Source organism: Aegilops tauschii, chromosome 4 (assembly GCF_002575655.3).
Source record: "Aegilops tauschii subsp. strangulata cultivar AL8/78 chromosome 4, Aet v6.0, whole genome shotgun sequence".
NCBI classification, from domain to species: domain Eukaryota; kingdom Viridiplantae; phylum Streptophyta; class Magnoliopsida; order Poales; family Poaceae; genus Aegilops; species Aegilops tauschii.
In genome coordinates this window covers 462,705,200-462,732,791 of record NC_053038.3, presented here as the reverse complement: position 1 = coordinate 462,732,791, position 27,592 = coordinate 462,705,200, and the positions used below count along the sequence as shown (strand labels likewise).

At 48.6% G+C, this 27,592-nt stretch overlaps 2 protein-coding genes across 2 annotated transcripts; both read right to left on the bottom strand.

Moving 5' to 3' along the window:
- Positions 1 to 2,493: 2,493 nt before the first annotated feature.
- On the bottom strand, positions 2,494 to 6,408 carry LOC109733391 (uncharacterized). Its single transcript, XM_020292602.4, has 3 exons — positions 5,970 to 6,408; positions 5,529 to 5,870; positions 2,494 to 3,253 (listed from the first exon to the last, which is right to left on the bottom strand). Exons 1-3 carry the CDS (start codon positions 6,198 to 6,200, stop codon positions 2,729 to 2,731), a joined length of 1,098 nt encoding a protein of 365 aa, XP_020148191.1. The 5' UTR covers positions 6,201 to 6,408; the 3' UTR covers positions 2,494 to 2,728.
- Positions 6,409 to 8,394: 1,986 nt separating this feature from the next.
- Positions 8,395 to 11,560, bottom strand: LOC109733390 (uncharacterized). The gene is made up of 5 exons (XM_020292601.4): positions 11,130 to 11,560; positions 10,683 to 10,805; positions 9,487 to 9,586; positions 9,207 to 9,355; positions 8,395 to 8,954 (listed from the first exon to the last, which is right to left on the bottom strand). The coding sequence occupies exons 1-5, from the start codon at positions 11,490 to 11,492 to the stop codon at positions 8,724 to 8,726; spliced, it is 966 nt and encodes a 321-aa protein (XP_020148190.1). The 5' UTR covers positions 11,493 to 11,560; the 3' UTR covers positions 8,395 to 8,723.
- Positions 11,561 to 27,592: the final 16,032 nt, after the last annotated feature.

Genomic DNA, 27,592 nt, shown 5'->3' with positions numbered 1-27,592 from the left:
ACTATTTCACGCGGCTGACCTTTTTGTGTGACGCCCGACACGAAGGCGCCACACTACACTGTGCAACGCCTCACAGATAGGCGCTACACGCCTGGCTAGCGTCGCACCCGTGTGATTCGAAAATTACTAAGTCAGTGTGCAGCGCCTGAGAGCTAGGCGCCACACTATACAGTGTAGCGCCTAGCTTCTAGGCGTTGCACTAGTGGTTGCTTCATTTTGTAGTGCAACCACTAGTGCAGCGCCTGAGAGCTAGGCGCCACACTATACAGTGCAGCGCCTAGCTCTTAGGCTCTGCACAATGACTTAGCAATTTTTAGGCAGTCTGAGGTGCAACGCTGTCCAGGCGTGTAGCGCCTATCTGTGAGGCGTTGCACAGTGTTGGTGTCTTCGTGTCGGGCATCACACAAAAAGTCAGCCACGTGAAATAGTTTCACGGACAGTTCATTTTATGATTTGATTTCGTCCTCAGGTTAAATTTGTCAAATTTGCTCCCCCCCCCCACACACACACACACACACACCAGCAGAGATCCACACGAGGACGAGGGCAGAGCATATAGTACTGGCACTGCCGATCCTTTTTGCAACGTGACTAGGATGGACGCCCCATACATGCATGCACATGCACCGTACCCGTAGTTAGTCACATCACTGCTGTGACATCACTTCAGATCTGATCGTTCGTAGGTAGTAGTACTCCACTTCAGTGCCCACACACACTGCAGGTGCAGGCTATGCAAAAGGAAACCATGTTTTGCCGTTCGTTTAACCGCCCCCGTCCAGCTCGCTGAGGAGTACATATTCTTCGGGACCAACATCCTCTTGCAGGAGTATTATTATAAACAGTTTCACCTCAGATCTACCAGAAAAGTTCTGATGGCAAGGACAAGAGCTGCTAAAACTTCCAGACGACCCATGAGGCCATGGCCATGATCAGATTGTTGATCGGGTTGGTGACCCATGATCAGTACGTACGACCGAGTTGGTAACGTTCGAGGCCTAGTTGTCCGGACCTGGCAAGCACGGGTGCATGATGCGATCGATCGGTGCCTGTCGAAAGGTAACGACAGGCTCGATCCAACCATATGCATGAGCCATCTCGCTCGCACGGCCACGGCTCGTACGTACGTGGACAACAGTCGCATGCAGCACACAGGGTTTCCGGTACGGCGAGGCGTGGGCACGTACGCGCATCATGGAGGGACCGCCATGGCGCCATGCATGTGCGCCTGCGCCGTAGCTCCGAACTGTCTGAATGGAGCTACGTAGGTACACATACGTAGTCCTGTGCCGAATGGACGGTGCATGCATGCGTACTTCTGATGTACTGCCCGAATAGGCGAATACTGTAGTTGCCTGTGCTGATGACTCGACATGCATGCACAGATGCACTTGAATGATAGGTGATCCGGAGTAAAATTGCGCCCCTGAGGTTGGCCTGTTCGTATATGCTATGCTCGCTTGTACTATATTCAAAGGGTTGTTGCAATGCGGTCCTAGCTTGAAAGTTGAAACAACACGGTGCTTGCTCTCACATAGCAGAACGCTGAAAAACAAGAAGAACCCATGTGAGTCTGAAGCCTCTCATAGGCATCGTCATGGAAAAATAACTCTACTAGAGACAAGAGCTCAAGTTGATGGTTGATGCGGCATGCATGGCGTCGGCCCTGCCAGCGGCTTCCTTCCTTGCAACGAGGGGGAGACCGAATCAGGGCAGAAAACAGAGGAAACTCCAAGCCACAACTATCCGAATCGCGAGTTTCCATTAGTGCATTGTCCTCCGTTTCGAAAAAAATTAGTGCAGCGTCCAAGGAGCAGGACAAAACCAGCCAGATTCCGCAGCCAAGCCCGCCCGGCTGCCGACGCTGTGGAGAAGAAGGAGAAGGAGAAGACGAGCCGGCGTCCCGTCCCACGGCAGCAGCCAGCAGGGCCCCCGACGACGACCGTGACCCGCAACTTTTCCGCGACGTGATCGCACTGAGATGACACGCGCAAGTGCTGATGCCGCCCGCGCAAGGGACACGCAGCTCCGGACAAGGAGGAGCGGACAGCCAGTAGTAGCTACTACAGTGCAGTGACGCGTGCTAATGTACTATCATCATCATCAAGGAGAAAGAGGGTATGCGGACACTGTCAAAGTGCTAAACCTGCCACCAACCATCGTTGTTAACAGCCCAGGGGAATGGCCGTTCTGCTGATTCCATTGGAACTCACCTCACCTGCTGCTGATGTAACAATAATATTGTTGCACAACTTCTCATGCAGATCAGCGACCAAGGGAGGCCGCAAGGAACCAAGCGTAGGTCAGTACAAAGGTTCAGACAAATGCAGCTCACATGCAAGGTACTTCCAAGAAGGCAGCAGTACATTAACAAGGCAGAATAAGAGAACCAAACAAAACTGTTTCCTAGATGCATGGAGACATGTACCTTGAATCTTTCTTGCAGATTTCAGCACGAACAACACAGGATTCTTGTACAACGGGTGCAGGGTCTATGTAAATCAAGGAGTTCATCTCAAGAAGGTTTCAGTTTTTACAGGCAGCTACTTAGAAACTGTGAGTTTTTCTTTCTTTTTAGGTAAAAACCCAGGGTACACATATGTATGTACACGCGCTTGCATTTTCTTGGTGCCACAATCACAAACAATAATCGACACACCGACGAAACTAAACAAAATGCTACTGGACTACTACGTGTTACACTCCTGCGTACGATCGAGTAGTACGTTCACTTGCCGCCGCCGGCGGCCATGGCGTCGTAGAAGCGGCTCCGCCGGACCTCCTCCGGCGGGATGAAGGAGTCGGGGCCCAGCCCCGGCACGTCGAACGCCACGTCGTCGATGGTCCACGACTCCTCCATCCGCGTCACCACCCGCGCGGCGCGCACGCCGACGCCGAACCGGGCGAGGTGCGCCGTGGACCGCCCCGCGTGCGCCACGGTGACGCCGCCGTCCACGGCGCGGTAGTCGGAGAGCGTGGACGCGATGGTGGTCTCCCAGTACATGGCGGCGGCGCCGGGGGACTGGATCCGGGTGAGCTGCGAGTCCTCCAGGCGCGCCAGGAGGCCGCTCCGCTGGCTGAAGAACCCGGTCAGGCCGTGCCGGATCACCTCCGCCGTGCCGTCGCTCCAGCTCGACAGCGTCGAGGGGCCCACGTCGAGGCGCAGCACGAAGCAGTCCTCCCCGTCGACCTGCTTCTCGCCGGCGTGCTCCGCCGTCGAGAAGATGGACGCGATCATCACCGGGTCCAGGCCCTGCATGTGCATGGACAAGATCAACATCAATATTTCTTTCTTTAGTCACACTAACAACGACTTCGGCGAACAGTGCAGCTCTGCGAGTCATCTGAACATTGGAACCGATGTAATTTTCAAGGAATTACCACACCGAAAACTGTGAGCTACTGCAGCACTGCAGCCTGCTTCTAGTTCTACATGTGGACACTACACATGCAGCATGACATGCTAGAAATGGGATGTCAGTGAAGTTGATCAGATAGATAACTCTGCTTGCTTGGCAAGTTGGCATATGGATAGCATGTCAGTGCCCGGCGCTTTTGGACCATCAGTTTATGCCCAAGTACAGAGTCTCTCACGTGGATTTCTGCTATTTTTACGCCATTTACTCCAACTGGTGAAAAATTATTCAGCTACTCCTAATACACACACGTTAGATTAAAGTACTCATATCCTACGAGAATATTCTAGAGGGGCTGGCAGTCTGGTAGCGTACGAGTATATAATCCGTGTTGTGTCACCATCTTGGCTTAGGTAAGAACATGCCACTAGAGCATAGTTTATTGTCATGGAGCAGAGGACGCTGCCGATATAGAAATGCAGTGCCCCTAAATTAAACACAATTGTACAATCTTTGCTCCACTATAAACAGCTAACAGCTTCTGTATATATTGTGTGCATCTTCCGTACTCTTTCTTCAAGTAGGCCACACTTGTATTTCCTATCTTCTATACAAAGAAATTTGCTGAAACTTTCTCTAGTCTTGAAGTGACATTGCAGTTGCAGAGGCAAGAAATGCACAATAATTAATTAGCAGTACGTACTCCTCATCCATCCGGAAGAAAAGTACTTATTTTCTAGACCGAAACTGGCCCAATTACTCAACTGGGTCGTCCTAATTAGTCAGCTAAGTACATCGTCATGTTGAGCTAGCAGTTAGCCTAAGCGAACGACCTAACTAATTAAGTAATTAACGCCACATAGATCCAGCGAACAGTTCAAACAGGTAGACCTGCGGAGGCATGAGCTACTCTACAGAGTTAACTATAAATGTTGGGTAAGCATACAGATTTCGGGAATCAGATCGTGACTTCAGCATCAAATTTTACTACTGTCTACTTGCTAGTGTTAGTTGGGCTAGCTTTGCTCAGAATACCAACTGACGACCTACATCATTAAGATAGCATTACTCATTCAGTAAAATTTACCACAAAATCTATCATTAAGGTTTGCTTCAGCAGATTACAACACAGTATGATCTGTGTCTGTGTCTGTGGTATGTATATCGTTCTACTCTACACACTCTAGAGAATGGGAATAAGAGCAGTGGTGGTGTTCTCGGGCGATTCCAAGCTGTCGAACAGAGCACATAGCCAGTATCCGTGGTTCGATTTGGGAGTTGCTAAGATAGGATAACTAATCCTAAAGAAAGCAGCCAATCTGCTTAGCTCAATGAGCTCACACATGCTGATCAGACATCTCCCAGTGGGCATGCACTTTATCAAAGATGAGGGCAGATATTCTAGCCCCATGTGAGCAGAGGCAAGGCAGAATGCAAGCCTTGTAGCCGCCAAGTCAAACAAGACGTGGATCTCTCTCTTCACAAAGGAAATGTGCTGGGAGTATGAAGCATGGAGGAGAGCATCAATAATGGCGGCCATGAACAGTGAGGCAATGGCATGGCATGGCGTGCGGCGCTACCAGCTTCGGATCCCAAGATAACAACTGTGCAGTGCGCATACGTTGGGGTAGTATCCATTATCCAGCCGCTTTTTAACAAAGATTCTTCCACTTGTTCCCGCCCTCCGACCGATTACATGGTGGATCTTTCTAAATTTTAACTAATCAGTACTCGTACTAGTAGTACTCGTACTAGTAGTACGTCCTATGTGCCGGACGGCGCACAGATGCAAAGCAAAGCGAAAAGATCATGCGCAAAAGCGGGTTGCAACGGGGAAAAGAAAAGGTTGAAGACGCGTGGGGACGGCCCGTCATGGGCACGCCGCAGAGCTACTATAGTGGCAGTAAACACGACGGTGCATGGGAGGCATGCGGTGCCATGCCGTGGCATGGCCGGTGATGGTAACTAAAGCGGTGCGGGAAAGGGGAAAGAAAAGGTACTGTAGGGTGGAAAGATGGAGGAGGACACGGTGGGCGTCACGACGGTTGATGCGCCGGAAATGGCACCGCCAGCTCGCGCGCGGTGCGTGCACGGGAGCGTGGACTGTGGAGCGGTGGAAGCTGGCGGCGGGTGCAGGTGAATGAATGAATGGATGGATGGATGGCGACTAACCTGGAGGGCGCGGCGGAGGGGGCGGGAGCCGCCGCGCGCGGCGTGCGCGCCGAGCCAGGGCGTGCGGCGCCAGGCGACGCGGCCGTCGCTGCCGGCGGCGACGCTGTGGCCGGCCACGGCCATCTCGACGAGCCACATGCCGGGGGCGAGCTGCCAGACCACGAAGCTCCCCTCGTGGCACCGACCGGCGTTGCCGTTGGCGTGGCCCGCTCCGGCGGGCTCCTGCAGCATCGCCAGCCGCACCTTGCCCGCCGCGTACATGCTCTTGGCCGTCCCCTCCAGCTTCCCGCACCCCGTCGTCGCCCTGAACTGCTCGATTATGTACTGCGCCGACGAGGCCACCTGCGCAACCAGCAGCAGCATACATAAGCGAAAGCAAACCCAAAGCCGCGTACATAAGCGAAAGCAAGCATGGAAGAGGGCACGCATAGGTATACGTACGTGTCGGGGGAGGCGCGGGAGGATGGGCACGGGGGAGAGGGGGCAGGCGAGGACGGAGAGGAGGACGCGGAGGTCGGCGGCGGGGCGGGCGTCGTCCCCGGCGGCGCCGCCGGACAGGATGCGCGCCCAGCGGTGCAGCGTGGCGTGGAGCCCCGACCGCCGCCGCGCCCCCGACTCGTCCTCCGCGCCGGGCTCCTCTGCCAGCGGCTCCAGCGCCACCCTCGCCCTCATCTCAAGAACGAACGAGCCAACGTGCTCTCCCTGTCGCTTCTGGCGTAGCTTAGCTTAGCTGAGCTGAGCTTCTGTGTCAGGCCGCCGCTGCTGCTGCTGCGAGAGTTTGTTGCTTGCGCGGCCTCGTCCGGTTATTATAATGCGGGCAGGCGGGCGGGCGGGGGAGCGAAAGCCGCTCGGCGAGTGCAACTTGCAACCTGCTCCTCGCACAGACAGCACGGCGCGAAATCTCTCTTTCTTGGTGATGGTTGGCGGCCACGGATGACGCGCCGGGCCCCAGGTGGCGGCGACCCGGCTCGTGTGGTCAGTCAGCCGCGGTGTGGAGTGCGGGGGAAGGGAGGGAGGGGGAGCGTTCAAGGGAGGCAAGACGGCGACGGCGACCGGGAGGGGGAGCGCGGGCGGGCGGGTGACCGGACGGGGACGGAGTGGGGTTGGGGGAGCCGTCAAAATCTCGATCGCTCGCCCGATCGAGCGACCGGGCTCCGATCCGACGTGCGCCCGTGCCGCACGATCGCGCGTGCGTGCGCTGCGCCCGTTGGATATGGGCTTCCCTTGTGGGTTTGGAAACAGGGGGTTTCCGCTTGTTTGTTTGTTCGTTGCTTGGCGTGGTTCGTGTCGACTCATTCATTCCCGTAGGCGTAGGCGCGTCGTGGATGGAAATCAAATCCGGGCGGTCTCTGTCCGTGGCGTGACGGGCGGGTGAGCTGACACGGACGACGGCGACGCCGCAACCCTCCCCCATCCGCCGGCGAGCGCCCCCGCCCACGAGGCCTCGCCATCAGTCCCTGCCTTGAAGCCCAAGATCTCTCACCGTCCCCATCTCTTTGCTCAGGTCGGCGCTCTCTTCTGCGTACGTGGACTCGTTCCGTCCAGCTGGATTGCAACGTGTAACGTAAGGCACACACGACATGGCGTGGCGAGTGCCCGGCTCGTTCCAAATCCCAAGGATCCTTCCACGGACGGGGAGCGATCATGTCGAGGGTGTGCATATCAAGGGATTACCGACATCAGGAACCAATGGCGTGCAACGATCGCGTGCCCGTGTGCCACTGTACCCCATCGACGAGTCATGTACTCCCTTCGTCTCAAAATAAATGTCTAAACGAAGTTTTACTATGGTAAGGACACTTATTTTGAGAGGGGGAGTATTTGTTTCTCACTTTCTCTTCCCGTTCTGCTTTTGGCTTCCAATAATTCCTGAATTTCAGCAATGCGCCCGATATATGTATTGGTCTCGTACTTTATCATCTTCAATTAAAGGGTGGGCTCGGTTGCTGTCCGGGCAATCATCAGGGCTCAGTCTGCTCACCCCGATGTCCAACCCTGACACTGAAATTAATAGTGTCGATTTAAGCCCACAGGTAGAGAAAAAAGGACGATTTCATTTCCTTCCACACCGGTCTGAAGTATTAACCCGGGTTTGAAAATTGCACAACATCCAACCCAATTCCAAACAACAATCGTGTTTAGGTAGTACTGAAGTGTCCGAGCGTGCGTCCAGTAACATCCAGACTTACCCTACAAGGGTGAGCCGTGACAGTGACACAGCCAGTGCCAGCTACGTGCATTGTGTACGAAGCAAGTCTAATGCAATGCACGCAGTGGCACTTTCAGCTTCGACGTAGCTATCCGGGACGCCATTGGCCGGCTCGATTTGGTCAGCACCGTTTCCACACGACCAAATTGCAGTCAGTCGGCAACTTGGCATAGTGGTGCTACCTAGGACGGGATGAGGGCATCACGCAATGATTCCTGGTGAGTTCGATTCGATCGATTTGGAGCCCGCCATCGCCAGGCCATGATAACGGAAATTGGAGGAGGGCGTGGCGTCCTTTTCGTCCAACTCGAGTGCTGCTCGGTTGGTCTGGGATAAGGCCATTCCATCCGTCCGTGCATGTGCATGCGCGTAGTATGCTTCGATACCATTATAAGAATGTAAAGTCCATTTTTGGGGGGAATTTAAGAATGGTAAAGCTCATGGCACTCATGATTTCAACTTGCCTTTACTCAGGTTCAGTTCTGGTGGCTCCTGCCTCCTCTTCTCGGATAAAAAAATGGGAAACATGTTGGCCCCAAAAGCAGGATAGTTTGTTCGCCAGGGCAGGGCTAATGTACCCACAAAGGTTCTTCATGATGGACACACATGATTCCATACAAGCAATCCAATTCTCATCAACATTCAGAGCTTCAGATCTCACATTCTAAAGTAACTATGCATATATGAATCCAGTTGCATGTCTCAAGGTTGCAATCAGGGAGCAATAACAGATGCACCGGGATACCTACATGGCAAATTGGGAGAAAACACCTAAATTCTGTAGCTTGTCTACCACCACCAGCACAGAAATAAAGCAGCATTCACCAACTCTTCTCGCAAACAGATCACCAGCTTCAGACTGGAGAACATAAAGGTTCTTTGGATTTTACACCTCAATTTCAACGAACACCATCTTCATGAAACACACCATCTATGCTTACACGCCCAAACATGCAAGGCGGAGTGATTCAAAACCCTGCACGCTTTCAGGTGGTAGTTTCAGTAGTAGGCTGCGACTGGGACGCGCGAGCCCGAGCTGCTGCCGCTCTCTCTAGCGCCTTGAGCCTGTTAGCCTCCATGCGCGCCTTCTGCTCCTCCGTCAGCTCAACTTTGCTTGGCTTGCTTCCGCCACCATCCTCTCCATCTTGATGCTTCTCTGCCTCTCTTGGAGCCACGGGTTGTTCAGCGCCTCCATCGCCAGATCTTAGTACAGGTTCCTGTTGTGCCATCAACGAAACAATGCATCACTTTTTAAACCGCATAACACTCCTACCAGAGTAACTAGAGTACAGAGTCCATAATGTCTAGGCATGGCTTCAGGATACTAACACTAACAGCATCTGTTACTAACGCTTTTGAAGAACCTTCTATTTTCATTTCATGGATGGGACGAATCACGTAACTTACATATGTGTCCTTAGAGCTGACAACAGCTATGTCAAGTTAAACAAGGCAGAGTATTGACTTACATCGGCTGTCTTTTCGTATATTTCATTTAGCAAATCCTCTTGCATGGGATCCACGTCATCACTTTCCATCGCAAATGGGTCCACATCCTCATGATTGTCCGTCGACGGAGGTTCTGTCCCAAGGATTGGGTCTTCTTGTGTGGTTCCATCTGCAACAGATAGTGAGCAATTTGATGTTACTGGAATATAACAAATACAGGTTAGAGATACATGCAAGTACTTGTAATCAAGAATCAGAGATATGTGTATGTGCACTTTAAACAAAACAAAGAGGTCAGACCAGGTTCTCCCTCTGGTATGACTTCTTCCACTGGCGGTTGATGCAGTAGTGTAGGATCCCCCCCTCTGGCAACCCTTTCCTTCAATTCCGAAATGCATCTCTAAGATAAGGAAGGGCAGTGTCAGTGAGGAATACATATGTCCAGGGAGAACAAGGTCAACTGACATGATGGAAGCACCCGAAAACTAAAAGAAGTATCTAGCCATGTTAGACAACACAATCAATTGAAATCTGTGAAATAGCTCAAGGACAAGTTAAATCTAAACATATTCCCCCTAAACATAATCTTGCGCCACATCAAGAATCAACAGATTGATGAGAAGGTGCATGTTCTGAAGTGGCATGATAAGGAGCATAACAACTCCTTTTTACAGACGTATTGTTGTACTCCCTCCAATACATATTAATTGTTGCAGCTTTAGTACAAAGTTGTACTAAAGCTGCGACAAGTAATATGGATCGGAGGGAGTACATTTTCATGTCCGTTTAACAGATCTTTACGTCAATGTGTTGCAGGCCCTTGCCTTTTGCATTGCCTATCGTCATGAAAATATACTTCACCAAGTCATTATTGAGATTTATTCAGCCATCATCCCATAGTGAAATAGCATAATGAATTTGTGGTGGCAGCGGCTTCACTTAACCCTGAAGGAGCTAATCAAATCAGTTCAGTTGAGCATGCTCGGAAGACTGCTCAATTTACATGTTACAGCATGGAAGGAAACCCCGAAAGGAAGAATTATCTCAAGGATACGGTAATTCTACACATGTTCCCCATAAACATAATCTTATGCCACGACAAGAACCAACAGATTGATGAGAAGGCGTATTTTCTGAACAAGTGAATGGCAAGGAGCATAACATCTCCTTTTTTCAGATGTATTGTTGTACTCTTTTTATGTTCACTTGGGAGAATAACCTTATGTTGATGTGTTGCTTTTCTATTTTCTATTGCCTGCCGTCATAAAACCTACACCAAGTCATTATTGAGATTTACAAAGCCATCAAGCCATATAGCAAGATAACATATGTTAGTGGTGACTTTACAAAGCCATCTCCTGCCAAAGTAAGGTGACTTTACTTAACCCTGCAGAGCTAATAAAACCCTGAAAGGAAACCCTGTAACTTGTCTGAAGGCTACTCAATTTACCTGTAACAACATGGAAGGAAACCCTGAAAGGGAGAAAGAAGCTTACCCTAACGCGGCTACTGGCCCCAACTTTCTCAGCTTTGCGCACAAACTGATCGAAGGAGTAGTAAGGGATCAAGCGAGAGTGCCAGTCCGCGTAAAGCTTGATCAGATTGCCAAGGTCTTCCACCTGACAGTAAGACAGTAAGTCATTTAGGAGGCCAACGGAGATCAGAATAATGACAAGTGTGCAGTGAGCAACATGATGCTACATTCTTTGTTCATGTGCAGCACACATAAGTTACAACTATCTATTCGAATGTTTTGACTTTTGATGGCACATATGCAGTAAATTACTGAAAGTTTATAACAAGAAATGAAAGCATCGGCATGTAGCAGGTGTGACTTTGCATCTACAGTTTCTACACGGGGTTGATCATCTAATTAAACTGGAACTGCAGAGAAAGGAGGTATTCATTGTCCACAGGATGGAGTTAATCGGCGGCAGGCATACCTCGGATCCGGGCCGGGCGCGGGGCTTGAACGCCTTGGGGAAGTAGCGGAGGACGAAGCCCAGGCCGTCGTCGGAGAGGAGGAGGTCCGGCGTGAGCTTGGGCCGCGTCGCCCTCTCCTTCTTCTTCTTCTTAGCACCATCCTGCGGCGCCTCCTCGCCCTCCGCCGGAGCCGCCGGATCCGGACCGGCCGCGGGTTTGGAGAACTGTCTCGGCTTGTAGGGGGCGAAGCGGGCGGCGCCGGCGGCGGGGTTCGGATTGGGGTTGGGGTTGGTGGAGGAGGATGGCGGGGCGGAGGGGCAGTCGCGGGACCAGTGGCCGGGGCGGCCGCACTTGAAGCAGCCCGTCGGTGCCGACGCCGCCATGGGATGGAAGGGGGAGGAGATGGATCTCAGGATTTGGGAATCGGAGTGGACGGGGAGAACGATTTGTTGCTTCCCTTTTGGCGGGAACGACAAGGTGGGTTGGCGCCATCCATTTTCCCTCTGTTTCTGTTTCTGGGCTCCAGTGGATATTGCTCATGGGCCATCATTTCCCACTGTTATTGCCTATGGACCGTACCGTGCTACGATCCGGATTTTTGCACACTTTCAGTTCGGCTCATTCGTGTCGCTCGTTTAGGGGGAAAAAGTGTTATACTAAAATAAAGTTTAGGGGAAAAAGCTGGTCCCCTCAAAAAAAGGGGGAAAACGGGATCTTCTGTTTTTTTAGTTTTGAAATAGTTGAGGACATAAAAAAGATTTTTAAAAATCTTCATGATCTTATAAAGTCCATAAATTTGAAAAATATATTCATGAATTCAAAATCACTAAGTCAAAAAAGTTCTCAAAGTTGAAAATTGTCCATGAATATGAAAAAGTCCATGGAACTCAAAAAAGTTCGAAAATTTGCGAATTTGAATAAAGTTCACAAATTCAAAAAGCTCTGGAGTCCAATACCCAAAAAAATCATGATAAAAAAAAGTTTGTGAATTAAAAAAATACAAATATGAAAAAATTCGCGAAGTCAAGAAAGGTTGATGAGAATTCCGAAAACATTCTTGAAATCAAAAGATTTTGCGAATTGGAAAAAATCATGAAGTAAAAAAACACAAATTTGAAAATGTTCAATAATTTAAAAACATCATGAAAATGAAAAAATATGAATTTGTAAAAATTACGATTTTAAAAAGATCATGAATTTGAAGAAAAAACTCATGAAGTATAAAATGAAAACGGAAAAGAAAATAAAAAGAAAGAAGGCAGAAAATAGAAAAATTAATAAAAAAATCGACCAAAAGCTTCTAAAACCGGCTAGAAGGTTCCCAAAACCTTCCACGACAAACAAATCGCAGTAGGTAGTATGTCCCCTAAATGGGTCGGCCCATTACTAAGACTTTCAAGGGTGTGTGCTCGCCATGTACCGATAGCCCTATAACCAATGCCTTAACGTTGAACAGGGTTCAACTACCTTGTCGTGTTTGACTACAAAGGTTTATCTTATCTTCAAATAAGAAAACACGAAAGAGGTTCTCGATAAACTGAAAAAAAACCAACATTATCATGACCCTGTTGTTTTTGGATTTCACTACTTATAGAAGGTCACATTTTATAACATGACAAAATCACAACAATAGGCCATCTTGATTAAAACGGATGGTCAAATCTTTTATCTTTTATATCTAAAAAGCTAGCCCACCCTACTATTTTCAAGCACATGCAGCTATGTCATGTCATCACCTACTAATAAGCTTTAGAAAATGTTTGCATGTGTCATTCATAGCCAGTTTTCTTCTCACACACTTTAACAGGCTTTTCTCAAGCTCTCTACCGGTTGCACATATGATGTAATCAAAAAATTGTCGCAGTCAATTACCTCAGCTATGTACAAATTTTTTATTATTTGTTTTAAATTTTTATTTTTCTTTCTTCTTAAAAGGTAATATAATGTTAATAATTCATTCTTTTTTAGAAAACTTCATTTTTTTTGTTTTCATTTATTTTTCAATTTTTGCCTTCCGACTTAAAAGGTATCGGTTCTGTTTCTGTTATGTTTCACACCAATAAGTATCGGGCATGCTTCTTTTTCTCGTGGTTGTAAAAGGTCGGGTTTTTGTTTTATTTTAATATACATATTTGTTCATTGATGCTTAAGTATAGACGCAAGTGTTGGGGAACGTAGTATTTCAAAAATTTTGCGTACGATCACGCAAGATCTATCTAGAAGAAGCATAGCAACGAGCGGGGAGAGTGTGTCCACGTACCCTCGTAGAGCAAAAGCGGAAGCGTTTAGTAACGCGGTTGATGTAGTCGAACGTCTTCGCGATCCAACCGATCCAAGTACCGAACGCACGACACCTCCGCGATCTGCACACATTCAGCTCGATGACGTCCCTCGAACTCTTGATCCAGTTGAGGCCGAGGGAGAGTTTCGTCAGCACGACGGCATGGTGACGGTGATGATGAAGTTACCGGCGCAGGGCTTCGCCTAAGCACTACGACGATATGACCGAGGTGTTGAACTGTGGAGGGGGGCACCGCACACGGCTAAGAGATTGTCTGTTGTGCCTTTGGGGTGCCCCTCCCCCTGTATATAAAGGAGGGGAGGAGGAGGCCGGCCAACAAGGGGCGCGCCAGGGAGAGGGGAGTCCTACTAGGACTCCAGTCCTAGTAGGATTTAACCCCACCCTTTTTTCCTTCTACCGGAGGGGTAAAAGAGGAAGGAGAGGGAGTAGGAGAAGGAAAGGGGGGTGGCGCCCCCTTCCCAAGTCCAATTCGGCCTCCTCCCTTGTGGGGGCGCACTAGCCCCTTGTGGGCTGGTTAGCCTCCCTCCTATGGCCCATAAGGCCCATATCTTTCCCAGGGGGTTCCGGTAACCTCCCGGTACTCCGGAAAAATGCCCGAATCACTCGGAACCATTCCGATGTCTGAATGCAACCTTCCAATATATGAATATTTACCTCTCGACTATTTCGAGACTCCTCGTCATGTCCGTGATCTCATCCGGGACTCCAAACAAACTTCGGTACATCAAATCACATAACTCATAATACAAATCGTCATCGAACGTTAAGCGTGCGGACCCTACGAGTTCGAGAACTATGTAGACATGACCGAGACACATCTCTGGTCAATAACCAATAGCGGAACTTGGATGCTCATATTGGCTCCTACATATTCTACGAAGATCTTTATTGGTCAAACTGCATCACAACATATGTTGTTCCCTTTGTCATCGGTATGTTACTTACCCGAGATTCGATCGTCGGTATCATCATACCTAGTTCAATCTCGTTACCAGCAAGTATCTTTACTCGTTCCGTAATACTTCATCCCGCAACTAACTCATTAGTCACATTGCTTGCAAGGCTTATAGTGATGAGCAGTACCGAGAGGGCCCAGAGATACCTCTCCGATACTTGGATTGACAAATCCTAATCTCGATCTATGCCAACCCAACAAACACCTTCGGAGACACCTGTAGAGCATCTTTATAATCACCCAGCTATGTTGTGACGTTTGATAGCACACAAGGTGTTCCTCCGGTATTCGGGAGTTGCATAATCTCATAGTCAGAGGAAAATGTATAAGTCATGAAGAAAGCAATAGCAACAAAACTCAACGATCATTTGTGCTAAGCTAACGGATGGGTCTTGTCCATCACATCATTCTCTAATGATGTGATCCCGTTCATCAAATGACAACACATGTCTATGGTCAGGAAACTTAACCATCTTTGATTAACGAGCTAGTCCAGTAGAGGCATACTAGGGACATTCTGTTTGTCTATGTATTCACACATGTACTAAGTTTCCGGTTAATACAATTCTAGCATGAATAATAAACATTTATCATGATATAAGGAAATATAAATAACAACTTTATTATTGCCTCTAGGGCATATTTCCTTCAGTCTCCCACTTACACTAGAGTCAATAATCTAGTTCACATCGCCATGTGATTTAACACCAATAGTTCACATCTTTATGTGATTAGTTCACATCTCTATGTGACTAATACCCAAAGGGTTTACTAGAGTCAATAATCTAGTTCACATCGCTATGTGATTAACACCCAAAGAGTGATCATGTTTTGCTTGTGAGAGAAGTTTAGTCAACGGGTCTGCCACATTCAGAGCAGTATGTATTTTTGCAAATTTTCTATGTCTACAATGCTCTCCACGAAGCTACTCTAGCTAATCGCTCCCACTTCCAATATGTATCCAGATTGAGACTTAAAGTCATCCGGATCAGTGTCAAAGCTTGCATCGACGTAACCCTTTACGACAAACTCTTTATCACCTCCATAACCGAGAAATATTTCCTTAGTCCTCTAAGGATAATTTTGACCAATGTCCAGTGATCTACTCCAAGATCACTATTGTACTCCCTTGCCAAACTCAGGGCAGGGTATACAATAGGTCTGGTACACAGCATGGCATACTTTATAGAACCTATGGCTGAGGCATAGGGAATGACTTTCATTCTCTCTCTATCTTCTGCCATGGTCGGGCTTTGAGTCTTACTCAACTTCACACCTTGCAACACAGGCAAGAACTCCTTCTTTGACTATTCCATTTTGAACTACTTCAAAAACTTGGCAAGGTATGTACTCATTGAAAAATCTTATCAAGCGTCTTGATCTATCTCTATAGATCTTGATGCTCAATATGTAAGCAGTTTCACCGAGGACTTTCTTTGAAAAAACTCCTTTCAAACACTCATTTATGCTTTCTAGAAAATTCTACATCATTTCCGATCAACAATATGTCATTCACATATACTTATCAGAAAGGCTGTAGTGCTCCCACTCACTTTCTTGTAAATACAGGCTTCTTCGAAAGTCTGTATAAACTATATGCTTTGATCAACTCATCAAAGCGTATATTCCAACTCCAAGATGCTTGCACCAGTCCGTAGATGGATCACTGGAGCTTGCACACTTTGTTAGCACCTTTAGGATCGACAAAACCTTCTGGTTGCATCATATACAACTATTCTTTAATAAATCCATTAAGGAATGCAGTTTTGACATCCATTTGCCAGATCTCATAAAATGTGGCAATTGCTAACATGATTCGAACAGACTTAAGCATCGATACGAGTGAGAAAAACTCATCATATTCAACACCTTGAACTTGTCGAAAACCTTATTCGATAATTCGAGCTTTGTAGATAGTAACACTACCATCAGCGTCCGTCTTCCTCTTGAAGATCCATTTATTCTCTATGGCTCGTCGATCATTGGGCAAGTCCACCAAAGTCCATACTTTGTTCTTATACATGGATCCCATCTCAGATTTCATGGCCTCAAGCCATTTCTCGGAATCTGGGCTCTTCATCGCTTCCTCATAGTTCGTAGGTTCGTCATGGTCTAGTAACATGACTTCCAGAACTGGATTACCATACCACTCTGGTGCGGACCGTACTCTGGTTGACCTACGAGGTTCGGTAGTAACTTTATTTGAAGTTTCATGATCATCATCATTAACTTCCTCACTAATTGGCGTAGGCATCACTGGAACTGATTTCTGTGATGAACCATTTTCCAATTTGAGAGAAGGTACAATTACCTCATCAAGTTCTACTTTCCTCCCACTCACTTATTTCAAGAGAGACTCCTTCTCTAGAAAGGATCCAGTCTTACCAACAAAGATCTTGCCTTTGGATCTGTGATAGAAGGTGTACCCAACAGTTTCTTTTGGGTATCCTATGAAGACACATTTCTCCGATTTGGGTTCGAGCTTATCAGGTTGAAGCTTTTCACATAAGCATCGCAGCCCCAAACTTTAAGAAACGACAACTTGGGTTTCTTGCCAAACCACAGTTCATATGGTGTCGTCTCAACATATTTAGATGGTGCCATATTTAACGTGAATGCAGCTATCTCTAATGCATAACCCCAAAACGATAGTGATAAATCCGTATGAGACATCATAGATCGCACCATATCTAATAAAGTACGGTTATGACGTTCGTACACACCATTACGCTGTGGTGTTCCAGGTGGCGTGAGTTGCGAAACTATTCTACATTGTTTCAAATGAAGACCAAACTCTTAACTCAAATATTCGTCTCCGCGATCAGATCATAGAAACTTTATTTTCTTGTTACGATGATTTTCCACTTCACTCTGAATTTTTTTGAACTTTTCAAATGTTTCAGACTTATGTTTCATCAAGTAGATATACCCATATCTGCTCAAATCATTTGTGAAGGTCAGAAAATAACGATACCTGCCGCGAGCCTCAACACTCATCGGATCACATACATCAGTATGTATTATTTCCAATAAGTCAGTTGCTCGCTCCATTGTTCCGGAGAACGGAGTCTTGGTCATCTTGCCCATGAGGCATGGTTCGCAAGCATCAATTGATTCATAATCAAGTGATTCCAAAGCCCATCAGCATGGAGTTTCTTCATGCGCTTTACACCAATATGACCTAAACGGCAGTGCCACAAATATGTTGCACTATCATTACCAACTTTGCATCTTTTGGCATCAATATTATGAATATGTGTATTACTACGATCGAGATTCAATAAACCATTTATATTGAGTGTATGACCATAGAAGGTTTTATTCATGTAAATGGAACAACAATTATTCTTTAATTTAAATGAACAACTGTATTGCAATAAACATGATCCAATCATATTCATGCTCAACGCAAACACCAAATAACATTTATTTTAGGTTCAACACTAATCCCGAAGGTAAAGGGAGTGTGCGATGGTGATCTTATCAACCTTGGAATCACTTCCAACACACATCGTCACCTTGCCCTTAACTAGTCTTTGTTCATTTTGTAACTCCTGTTTCGAGTTACTAATCATAGCAACTGAACCAGTATCAAATACCCAGGGGCTACTATGAACACTAGTAAAGTACACATCAATAACATGTATATCATATATACTTTTGTTCACTTTGCCATCCTTCTTATCCGCCAAGTATTTGGGGCAGTTCCGCTTCCAGTGACCATTTCCTTTGCAGTAGAAGCACTCAGTTTCAGGCTTGGGTCTAGCTTTGGGCTTCTTCATGGGAGTGGCAACTTGCTTGCCATTCTTCTTGAAGTTCCCTTTCTTTCCCTTGCCCTTTTACTTGAAATTAGTGGTCTCGTCAATCATCAACATTTGATGGTTTTCTTGATTTCTACCTTCGTTGATTTCAGCATCACGAAGAGCTCGGGAATCATTTTCGTCATCCCTTGCATATTATAGTTCATCACAAAGTTCCAGTAACTTGGTGATAGTGACTAGAGAACTCTGTCAATCACTATCTTATCTGGAAGATTAACTCCCACTCGATTCAAGCGATTGTAGTACTCAGATATTCTGGGCACATGCTCACTGGTTGAGCTATTCTCCTCCATCTTGTAGGCAAAATACTTGTCAGGGGTCTCATACCTCTCGACTCGGGCATGAGTCTGAAATACAAATTTCAGCTCTTGGAACATCTTATATGTTCTGTGGCATTCAAAACATTTTTAAAGTCCCAGTTCTAAGCCGTAAAGCATGGTGCACTAAACTATCAAGTAGTCATCATACCGAGCTTTGCCAAATGTTCATAATGTCTGCATCTGCTCCTGCAATAGGTCCGTCACCTAGCGGTGCATCAAGGACATAATTCTTCTGTGCAGCAATGAGGATAATCCTCAGATCACGGACCTAGTCCGCATCATTGCTACTATCATCTTTCAACATAGTTTTTTTCTAGGAACATATCAAAAATAAACGGGGAGCTACATCGCGAGCTATTGATCTACAACATAGTTATGCAAATACTATCAGGACTAAGTTCATGATAAATTAAAGTTCAATTAGTCATATTACTTAAGAACTCTCACTTAGATAGACATCCCTCTAGTCATCTAAATGATCACGTGATCCATATCAACTAAACCATGTCCGATCATCACCTGAGATGGAGTAGTTTTCAATGGTGAACATCACTATGTTGATCATATCTACTATATGATTCACGCTCGACCTTTCGGTCTCAGTGTTCCGAGTCCATATCTGCATATGCTAGGCTCGTCAAGTTTAACCCGAGTATTCTGCTTGTGCAAAACTGGCTTGCACCCATTGTATGTGAACGTAGAGCTTATCACATCCGATCATCACGTGGTGTCTCGGCACGACGAACTGTCGCAACGGTGCATACTCAGGGAGAACACTTATACCTTGAAATTTAGTGAGAGATCATCTTATAATGCTACCACCGTACTAAGCAAAATAAGATTCATAAAAGGATAAACATCACATGCAATCAAATAAGTGATATGATATGGCCATCATCATCTTGTGCCTTTGATCTCCATCTCCAAAGCACCGTCATGATCACCATCGTCACCGGCTTGACACCTTGATCTCCATCGAAGCATCGTTGTCGTCTCGCCAACTATTGCTTCTACGACTATCGCTACCGCTTAGTGATAAAGTAAAGCAATTACATGGCGATTGCATTTCATACAATAAAGTGACAACCATATGGCTCCTGCCACTTGCCGATAACTGTTACAAAACATGATCATCTCATACAACAAATTATATATCATCACGTCTTGACCATATCACATCACAGCAAGCCCTGCAAAAACAAGTTAGACGTCCTCTACTTTGTTGTTGCAAGTTTTACGTGGCTGCTACGGGCTTCTAGCAAGAACCGTTCTTACCTACGCATCAAAACCACAACGATTTTTTGTCAAGTGTGCTGTTTTAACCTTCAACAAGGACCGGGCGTAGTCACACTCGATTCAATTAAAGTTGGAGAAATAGACACCCACTAGCCACCTGTGTGGGAAGCACGATGGTAGAACCAGTCTTATGAACGCGGTCATGTAATGTCGGTCTGGGCCGCTCATCCAACAATACCGCCAAATCAAAGTATGACATGCTGTTAAGCAGTATGACTATTATCGCCCACAACTCTTTGTGTTCTACTCATGCATATAACATCTACGCATAGACCTGGCTCGGATGCCACTGTTGGGGAACGTAATATTTTAAAAAATTTGCCTACGATCACGCAAGATCTATCTAGAAGAAGCATAGCAACAAGCGGGGAGAGTGTGTCCACGTACCCTCATAGAGCGAAAGTGGAAGCGTTTAGTAACGCAGTTGATGTAGTCGAACGTCTTCGCGATCCAACCGATCCAAGTACCGAACGCACAGCACCTCCGCAATCTGCACACGTTCAGCTCGATGACGTCCCTCGAACTCTTGATCCAGTTGAGGCCGAGGGAGAGTTTCGTCAGCACGACGACGTGGTGACGGTGATGATGAAGTTACCGGCACAGGGCTTCGCCTAAGCACTACGACGATATGACCGAGGTGTTGAACTATGGAGGGGGGCACCGCACACGGCTAAGAGATTGTCTGTTGTGCCTTTGGGGTGCCCCCTGCCCCTGTATATAAAGGAGGGGAGGAGGAGGCCGGCCAACAAGGGGCGCGCCAGGGAGAGGGGAGTCCTACTAGGACTCCAGTCCTAGAGGGGTATCAAAACCGGCGGATCTCGGGTAGGGGGTCCCGAACTGTGCGTCTAGGATCGATGGTAACAGGAGACGGGGGACACAATGTTTACCCAGGTTCGGGCCCACTCTATGGAGGTAATACCCTACTTCCTGCTTGATTGATCTTGATGAATATGAGTGTTACAAGAGTTGATCTACCACGAGATCGTAATGGCTAAACCCTAGAAGTCTAGCGTATGAGTATATGGTAATGAATCTGTCCTATCCGGACTATGCTCTCCGGTTTATATGGACACCGAAGAGATCTAGGGTTACATGAGGTCGGTTACATAGGAGGAAATCTTCATAATAGGTCGCCTAGCTTGCCTTCCACGCCAAGTAGAGTCGAATCCGGACACGGGTATTGTCTTCGGCCTTTGTATCTTCACAGCCCATCAGTCCAGCCCATGGATAACAGGCCGGACGCCCGAGGACCCCTTAGCACAGGACTCCCTCAGTAGCCCCTGAACCTGGCTTCAATGACGAGGTGTCCGGCGCGCAGATTGTCTTCGACATTGCAAGGCGGGTTCCCCTCCTTCCGAACTCCAAGATAGTCTTCGGACGTGATGATTGTATCCGGACCTGTTACACACCATATTCCACCGCAGAGAGAATATATATATTTCACACGATCTCTATCCACTGACAGCTTCCGGCAACGTGATATCACGCCCGTCCGGTCATAATTTTGAACCTTTTTCTCCTGCCATCCCACGTTTCAAAACGCGGTTGCTACTGGCACGTCTTGTCGAAGCAGAGATCGTGTCCCTCTATTGCGGGATTCTCATCAATGCGGGCATGGGTAACCCAACCGTGCTGTTTACACGGCCCTTGGGAATAGGCGAGTTTAAGGCGAGTAGGGAGGCGTTTGACATTCGCGGCCTCTATAAGGGGGTAAGGACTCCCTTCTTCTACCCACGCCCTTTCTCTTCCTCAGCCCTTCCGTCCTTGAGCTCCAGCGCCCAAGCCTTAGCTTCTCTCGTTCGAGAAAATACTCCAAAGATGTCCGGATCCAGAGCTGGAGGTAAGTGGATGGCCTCTTCCGTAAAAAAGAAGGACATCAAGGAGCTCCGGGAGGCCGGATATCTGGCCAAAGAGATCGCTCATCGACTCCCGGCCAAGGGACAGATCGTCCCCACTCCCGAGCCTCATGAGAGGGTTGTGTTCCTTACACATTTCGTTCGCGGGTTTGGGTTCCCTCTTCACCCATTCGTCCGCAGGTTGATGTTTTATTATGGGCTGGATTTCCATGACCTAGCCCCCAACTTCATCCTCAACATTTCGGCGTTTATCGTCGTTTGTGAGGCTTTTCTCCGCATACCGCCTCACTTCGGCCTGTGGCTGAAGACCTTCAATGTGAGGCCGAAAGTTGTGCGGGGCCAGCAAGCAGAATGCGGAGGCGCTATGGTGAGCAAGATGCCCAACGTCACCTGGCCCGAAGGTTCGTTTGCGGAGACGGTGAAGGGGTGGCAATCGGGGTGGTTCTACATCACCGAGCCACGCGATGCTGACTGGTTGGCGGCCCCCGAATTCCGATCCGGAATCCCGATGCGGCTGACCTCTTGGCAAGAGAGGGGCCTAACCTGGGGTCCTTCGGACGAGCTGACTGGGCTCCAGACGTGCATCCAGAACATGATAGAAAGGAAAATCAAGCTCATCAACGTGGTCCAGGTCATGCTTGTTCATCGGGTCCTTCCATGCCAACGCCGATCTTGTAATTTGTGGGAGTTCGAGCCGGCCAAGCACCAGACACTACTGGAGCTCTTTGGCACGACGCACGAAGAAATCTGTAAGGTGCTCTTCAAGGCCGGCGAGACGCCACCGCCTACGACCGAAGACAGTGGGCTTAGTTTAAAGCGCGAGCCCAACCCGGTCATTTCCTTTAATGTTTTCAAGGAGCATCCCCTACTAGCATATTTTGAGAGGAAATTTAACCTTCCTTCCCCTATTTTCAGGCCTGGATTAAGTTGGCCGAGGAGATTAACTGTCCGGCTCCGCTGCCCGAGGACCAAGAATTTCCATTATTGGAGAAGATGATGTTCCCTGCACCTTATGAGGTGCCGGAGAAGACGACTAAAAAGACAGCCCAAGGGGCCAAGAAGGGCCTTCGTCGGAAAAGCACTCCGGATGAGACGTCCTAAAGCGGGACTTCCTCTTCGTCCGCTGACGACGGCGATGAAGAGGAAGAAGAAAATGACTCCCCACCTGAAGCGGGGAGGAAGAAGAGAGCGGCCCCCACAAGCCCGGAGGCGGAAGCGCCTAAAAGGGTCAAAGGCTCCCTCGCGGATAACTCCTCATGGGATGTCGACAGCAGTCCAGAACGACCTCGCCGGACCAAGCCTCGGGCCGCTTCGTAAGTACCAGAATTCGCAAAGTCTGGCCTTCCTGGTTTGTAATATTGACATATTGTAAACTTTTGTCATTGCAGTCCGGCGCGCGGTGACTCCCCGCGATCCTCGACAGAGGATTCGCTGGACACAGAGGAGATGGCCAGCATATCTCCGCCACCTGCTCATTCCGTCTCACCCAGGGGTGATGACGAGGTGGTGTCCAAAAAGGCCTTCCCAGGCCAGGGAGAGGTTCCGGATATCATCGGGGTGACGCCCTAGGATGACTCCTCGGACGCTGGACATACGGGGGAAAAGGCCCCTATGGAGACTTGTGACGGGGTCCGAGTTCCCTTCGGACCTCAGCCGGATTCCATTCCGGAAATCTATACGGCTCCGGGGTCCAGCGAACGGCATTCCCCCCAAGGAGGGAGCGCGCCTGTTCTACTGATGACCTCTGTCCAACCAGAGGCACCGGATAATCTATTGGAGGCGCTGCGAGGCGCCTCTATCGTGGATGAACATCGTGTCCTTATGGACACGGTAATAGAGAAGGTTCAGTTCGCTAAAAGCGGACTGACCGAAGCCTGCACTAGCCTTCTAACAGGCTTTGAGGTAAGTGATGTGATTATAGGAAAAATATCACAGTATAGACAGTAGCCCCTGATACTCTGTTTGGTGTTCGGGAAGAAAAGCCTAACAGAGGATAAAAAAATCGCAGGAGTCTAACATGAGTTGTCTATGTGAATAAGTAGGTATCGCTGTAGGCTGCCACTGCTCATGCTGCGGAGGTCTCCGGACTAAAGCAGAAATTGGAGCGGGCCGAGGAGGAGCTCGGCCGCGTGAAGAAGCAGTTGGAGGATAGCCAAGGTATGCAGTAACCCTTGGGTACATTTCGAGAAAATGAATAGTCCGACCGGACTGAAAGTGTCATAAACTTTATTAGGGGCCACGACCGAGGTGGCAACCCTTAAGAAGGCGCTAGCCGAGGCCGAGGACAAAGCGGCCAAGGAACGCGCTTTGCGCGAGAAGCACGAGGCCCGGGTTGGCGAGGCGCAGCAACAGCTCCAGGGTGCGATAGAGAAATTTGAGTCCTTGGAGCGCAATTTTAAGGCACAGGAGTCCGAATTGGCGAAGGTTCACCAGAGCGCGCAGGATGCACGAGCCGAAGCCCAGAGCGCCCTCCAAGAGATTCAAGTGGCCCAGAAAATTGCGGCGGGTGAGTCTTTCACCATGTCGAGCAAGTATGTAGAGAAAACGTCCCTTGTACTTGTCCTGAATTTTGGTTTTCCAGGGGCATTTGCAGGTTTTCCACACATTGTGTCGGACGCGGCCGAGCATTATAGAGCCGAAGAAGGGATGTCTACGGAGAAGCTGTTCTGGTCCCAATATCTGGGATCCGAACATCTGGTGTCCTTCAGCGACCAGCTAAAGCAGCTGGTCGAGCTGCACAGGTTGGCAGAGCTGGCCATGAAGGACCTGATAGTCCGGCTGTGGCCTGCCGATCCTACACCTGGCAGCTATTTCGGCCTTGTGCAGCGGCTTGTGAGTGCCTGTCCGCGGCTCGAAGCCGTGAAGTGGTCGGTCTGCATTGAAGGTGTGCGTATGGCTTTTGCCCGCGTCAAGACGCATTGGGTGAAGCTGGATGCCAAGAAGCTAATGACCGAAGGACCGCCGGAGGGCAAGGAGCATCGTCGACCCGAGCACTATTTTGATGGTGTCCTGGAGGGGTCCCGCGTTGCGGTGGAGCAATGCTCGAAGGATATTATCTTCCCATAAGAACATGTGTATTATCTTGCCCTGTAATATGGAACAGAGATGTTATGTAGTGTAATGTTTATGATTTTAAATTTTACCTCCTGTGCGGCCGTTTATTAATCTGAGGGATGACCAGTCGTCGGCTTCTGCCCCCATGTAGATAGTACGGGGGTGTTCGGGATAAATCTAAACACTCTTTACTCCACATTCTGGTCCTTAAAGGAGGTGTTTAGCGCAGCGAACAAGGCAATCAGACTATGCGGCCTTTACCGCCCCCACTTAGCCATAGGAGTTTGACAATTAATAAAGTTGGCGAAGCCCCTGGTGTTCGGAAGGCCAAATTAGGGGCGCTACACACGCCTAATCGGAAGAACCGATTCTTCGCAAGAAGCGGGAAAAATCTCCAATGATTTAGAACCTCACGAACAGCTGACCAACTCTCGTCTATCATGACAGTCAGTTTTCGGCTTTCTCTACTGAGGTGCTCGTCCGGAAGAACCGGGACACAATCGCAGTAGTTCTCCCTTTACTACCCTAGCCGATATAGCGGAACGTAAGGTAGTAAGCATAGGAGCCGGGCAACCCAACTATTGACCAAAGACATGATTCGGAGCCGATGCATATAATGCTATAAGTTTGGGGTGCCGAACTATACTGTAAAAGTGTTCGGACTTTTGTTGCCGTGATGCGGGGTGTTATTAAGCCCCTGGCGTATTAGTACGTACCATGGTGTACGTGTGCAATGAGTGATAAATACTGAGGTGAGGAAACGGAAAAAATGAAGTAATGGGCTGACACCACCATTTATTCACCGTTGTGGTGTAATCAGTACGTCAAGGCGTACTTTGTACAAGTGATGCGATAAGCAAGTAAGGCTATTGAAAATGCCATAAACAAGGGCGAGCTGCGTGCGGGTATGTAAAACAAGTATAGTAATCGTTTATTAGAAACCACCTAGGGGGTTCCCTTGTACGCCAGAGCTCCTTGTCTCCTTGGTGTATTCTGCCAGCAGGTTGTCCGTATAGCCCTTGAAAAGAGAGGAAGACCTGTACAAAGAAAAAGCAGAAACGTGCGAATCCCAGGGTCTATCAAGCTGTACTGTGGATTGCGAGCGAGTTGTGCCTCCGTCAGCACCCCATGAGTGCATAGTTTAAATGCGCGCGGTACTAATACCATTGCCTCGTCGGGGCTGGGACGGAGGCCGAATTTGCTAGACTGGCTCGTGACGAGCCGAGCTATCCTTCTGCAGTGTAGTCCGGACCCTCTTAATGATGTCCAAGGGCTCGACAACCGGATTATAGTGTTGCTTGAGAAGGCCACTCTGTACTTCTGCTGCTAGGGCGGTGGTGCGTCCCTCTATACGGAGGGAGCCTTCTGTGTTTCCATTTACTTTGATGACTCCCCGTGGACCGGTCAATTTTAGCTTGAGATAAGCATAATGTGGCACCGCGTTGAATCTAGCGAATGCGGTTCGTCCGAGCAGCGCGTGATAGCTGCTGCGGAATGGGACGATATTGAAGATTAGTTCTTCACTTCGGAAGTTATCCGGGGAACCGAATATTACCTCCAGCGTTATTGAGCCCGTACAACGGGCCTCTAAGCCTGGTATGACTCCTTTAAAGGTAGTCTTCGCGGGCTTGACTCGTGAGGGGTCAATGCTCATTTTACGTACTATATCCTGATAGAGCTGGTTGAGGCTGCTACCGCCGTCCATTAGGACTCGAGTCAGGTGGAATCCGTCGATGATTGGGTCAAGGACCAGTGCGGCTGAACCGCCCTGCCGGATACTAATTGGATGGTCTCGGCGGTCGAATGTGATCGGGAATGATGACCATGGATTAAATTTCGGGGCAACAGGCTCTACCGCGTAGACGTCCCTGAGTGCGCGTTTGTGCTCCTTTTTGGGGATATGTGTAGCGTATATCATGTTCACCGTTTTGACTTCAGGAGCAAATTTCTTTTGCCCCCCGGTGTTCGGCTGCCGGGGCTCTTTGTCAGCGTCCTCGCTCTGCGATTCCCCTTCTTTGTTTCTGCTATTTACCTTGCTGGCTTGTTTAAAGACCCGGCAATCTCTTTTAGTATGGTTGGCCGGTTTGTCTGGGGTGCCATGTATTTGGCAAGGACGGTCGAGTATGCGGTCGAAGCTGGATGGTTTTCCACTGCTCCTTTTATAGGGCTTCTTTCGCTGGCCAGACTTGGAGCCACTGAATCCGGCATGGACTGTTGTGTCATCGGTGTTATCGCCATTGCTTCGGCGTTTGTTTCTGTTGCGCCGGAGCTTGCCGCTGCTATTTTTGGCCTCGGAGGGGCTTGTCTCACTGGCTGTGTTGTTACTACGGGCCAGCCAACTATCCTCTCCCACACAAAAGCAGGGCATGAGTGTCGTAACGGCTGCCATGGACTTCGGCTTTTCTTGGCCGAGGTGGCGTGCTAGCCATTCGTCTCGGATGCTGTGTTTGAAGGCTGCCGAGGCCTCGGCATCTGGACAGTCAACGATCTGGTTCTTTTTAGTTAGGAACCTAGTCCAGAATTTTCTGGCTGATTCTCCAGGTTGTTGAACTATGTGGCTTAGATCATCGGCGTCTGGTGGCCGGACATATGTTCCTTGGAAGTTGTCTAGGAAAGCTTCTTCCAAGTCCTCCCAGCTGCCGATAGAATTTTCAGGCAGGCTATTAAGCCAGTGCCGGGCTAGCCCTTTGAGCTTGAGTGGGAGGTATTTAATGGCGTGGAGATCGTCTCTTCGAGCCATGTGGATGTGGAGGATGAAATCCTCGATCCATACTGCGGGATCGGTTGTGCCGTCGTATGATTCGATATTGACGGGCTTGAATCCCTCGGGGAATTCATGATCCAGTACCTCATCTGTGAAGCAGAGAGGGTGTGCGGCA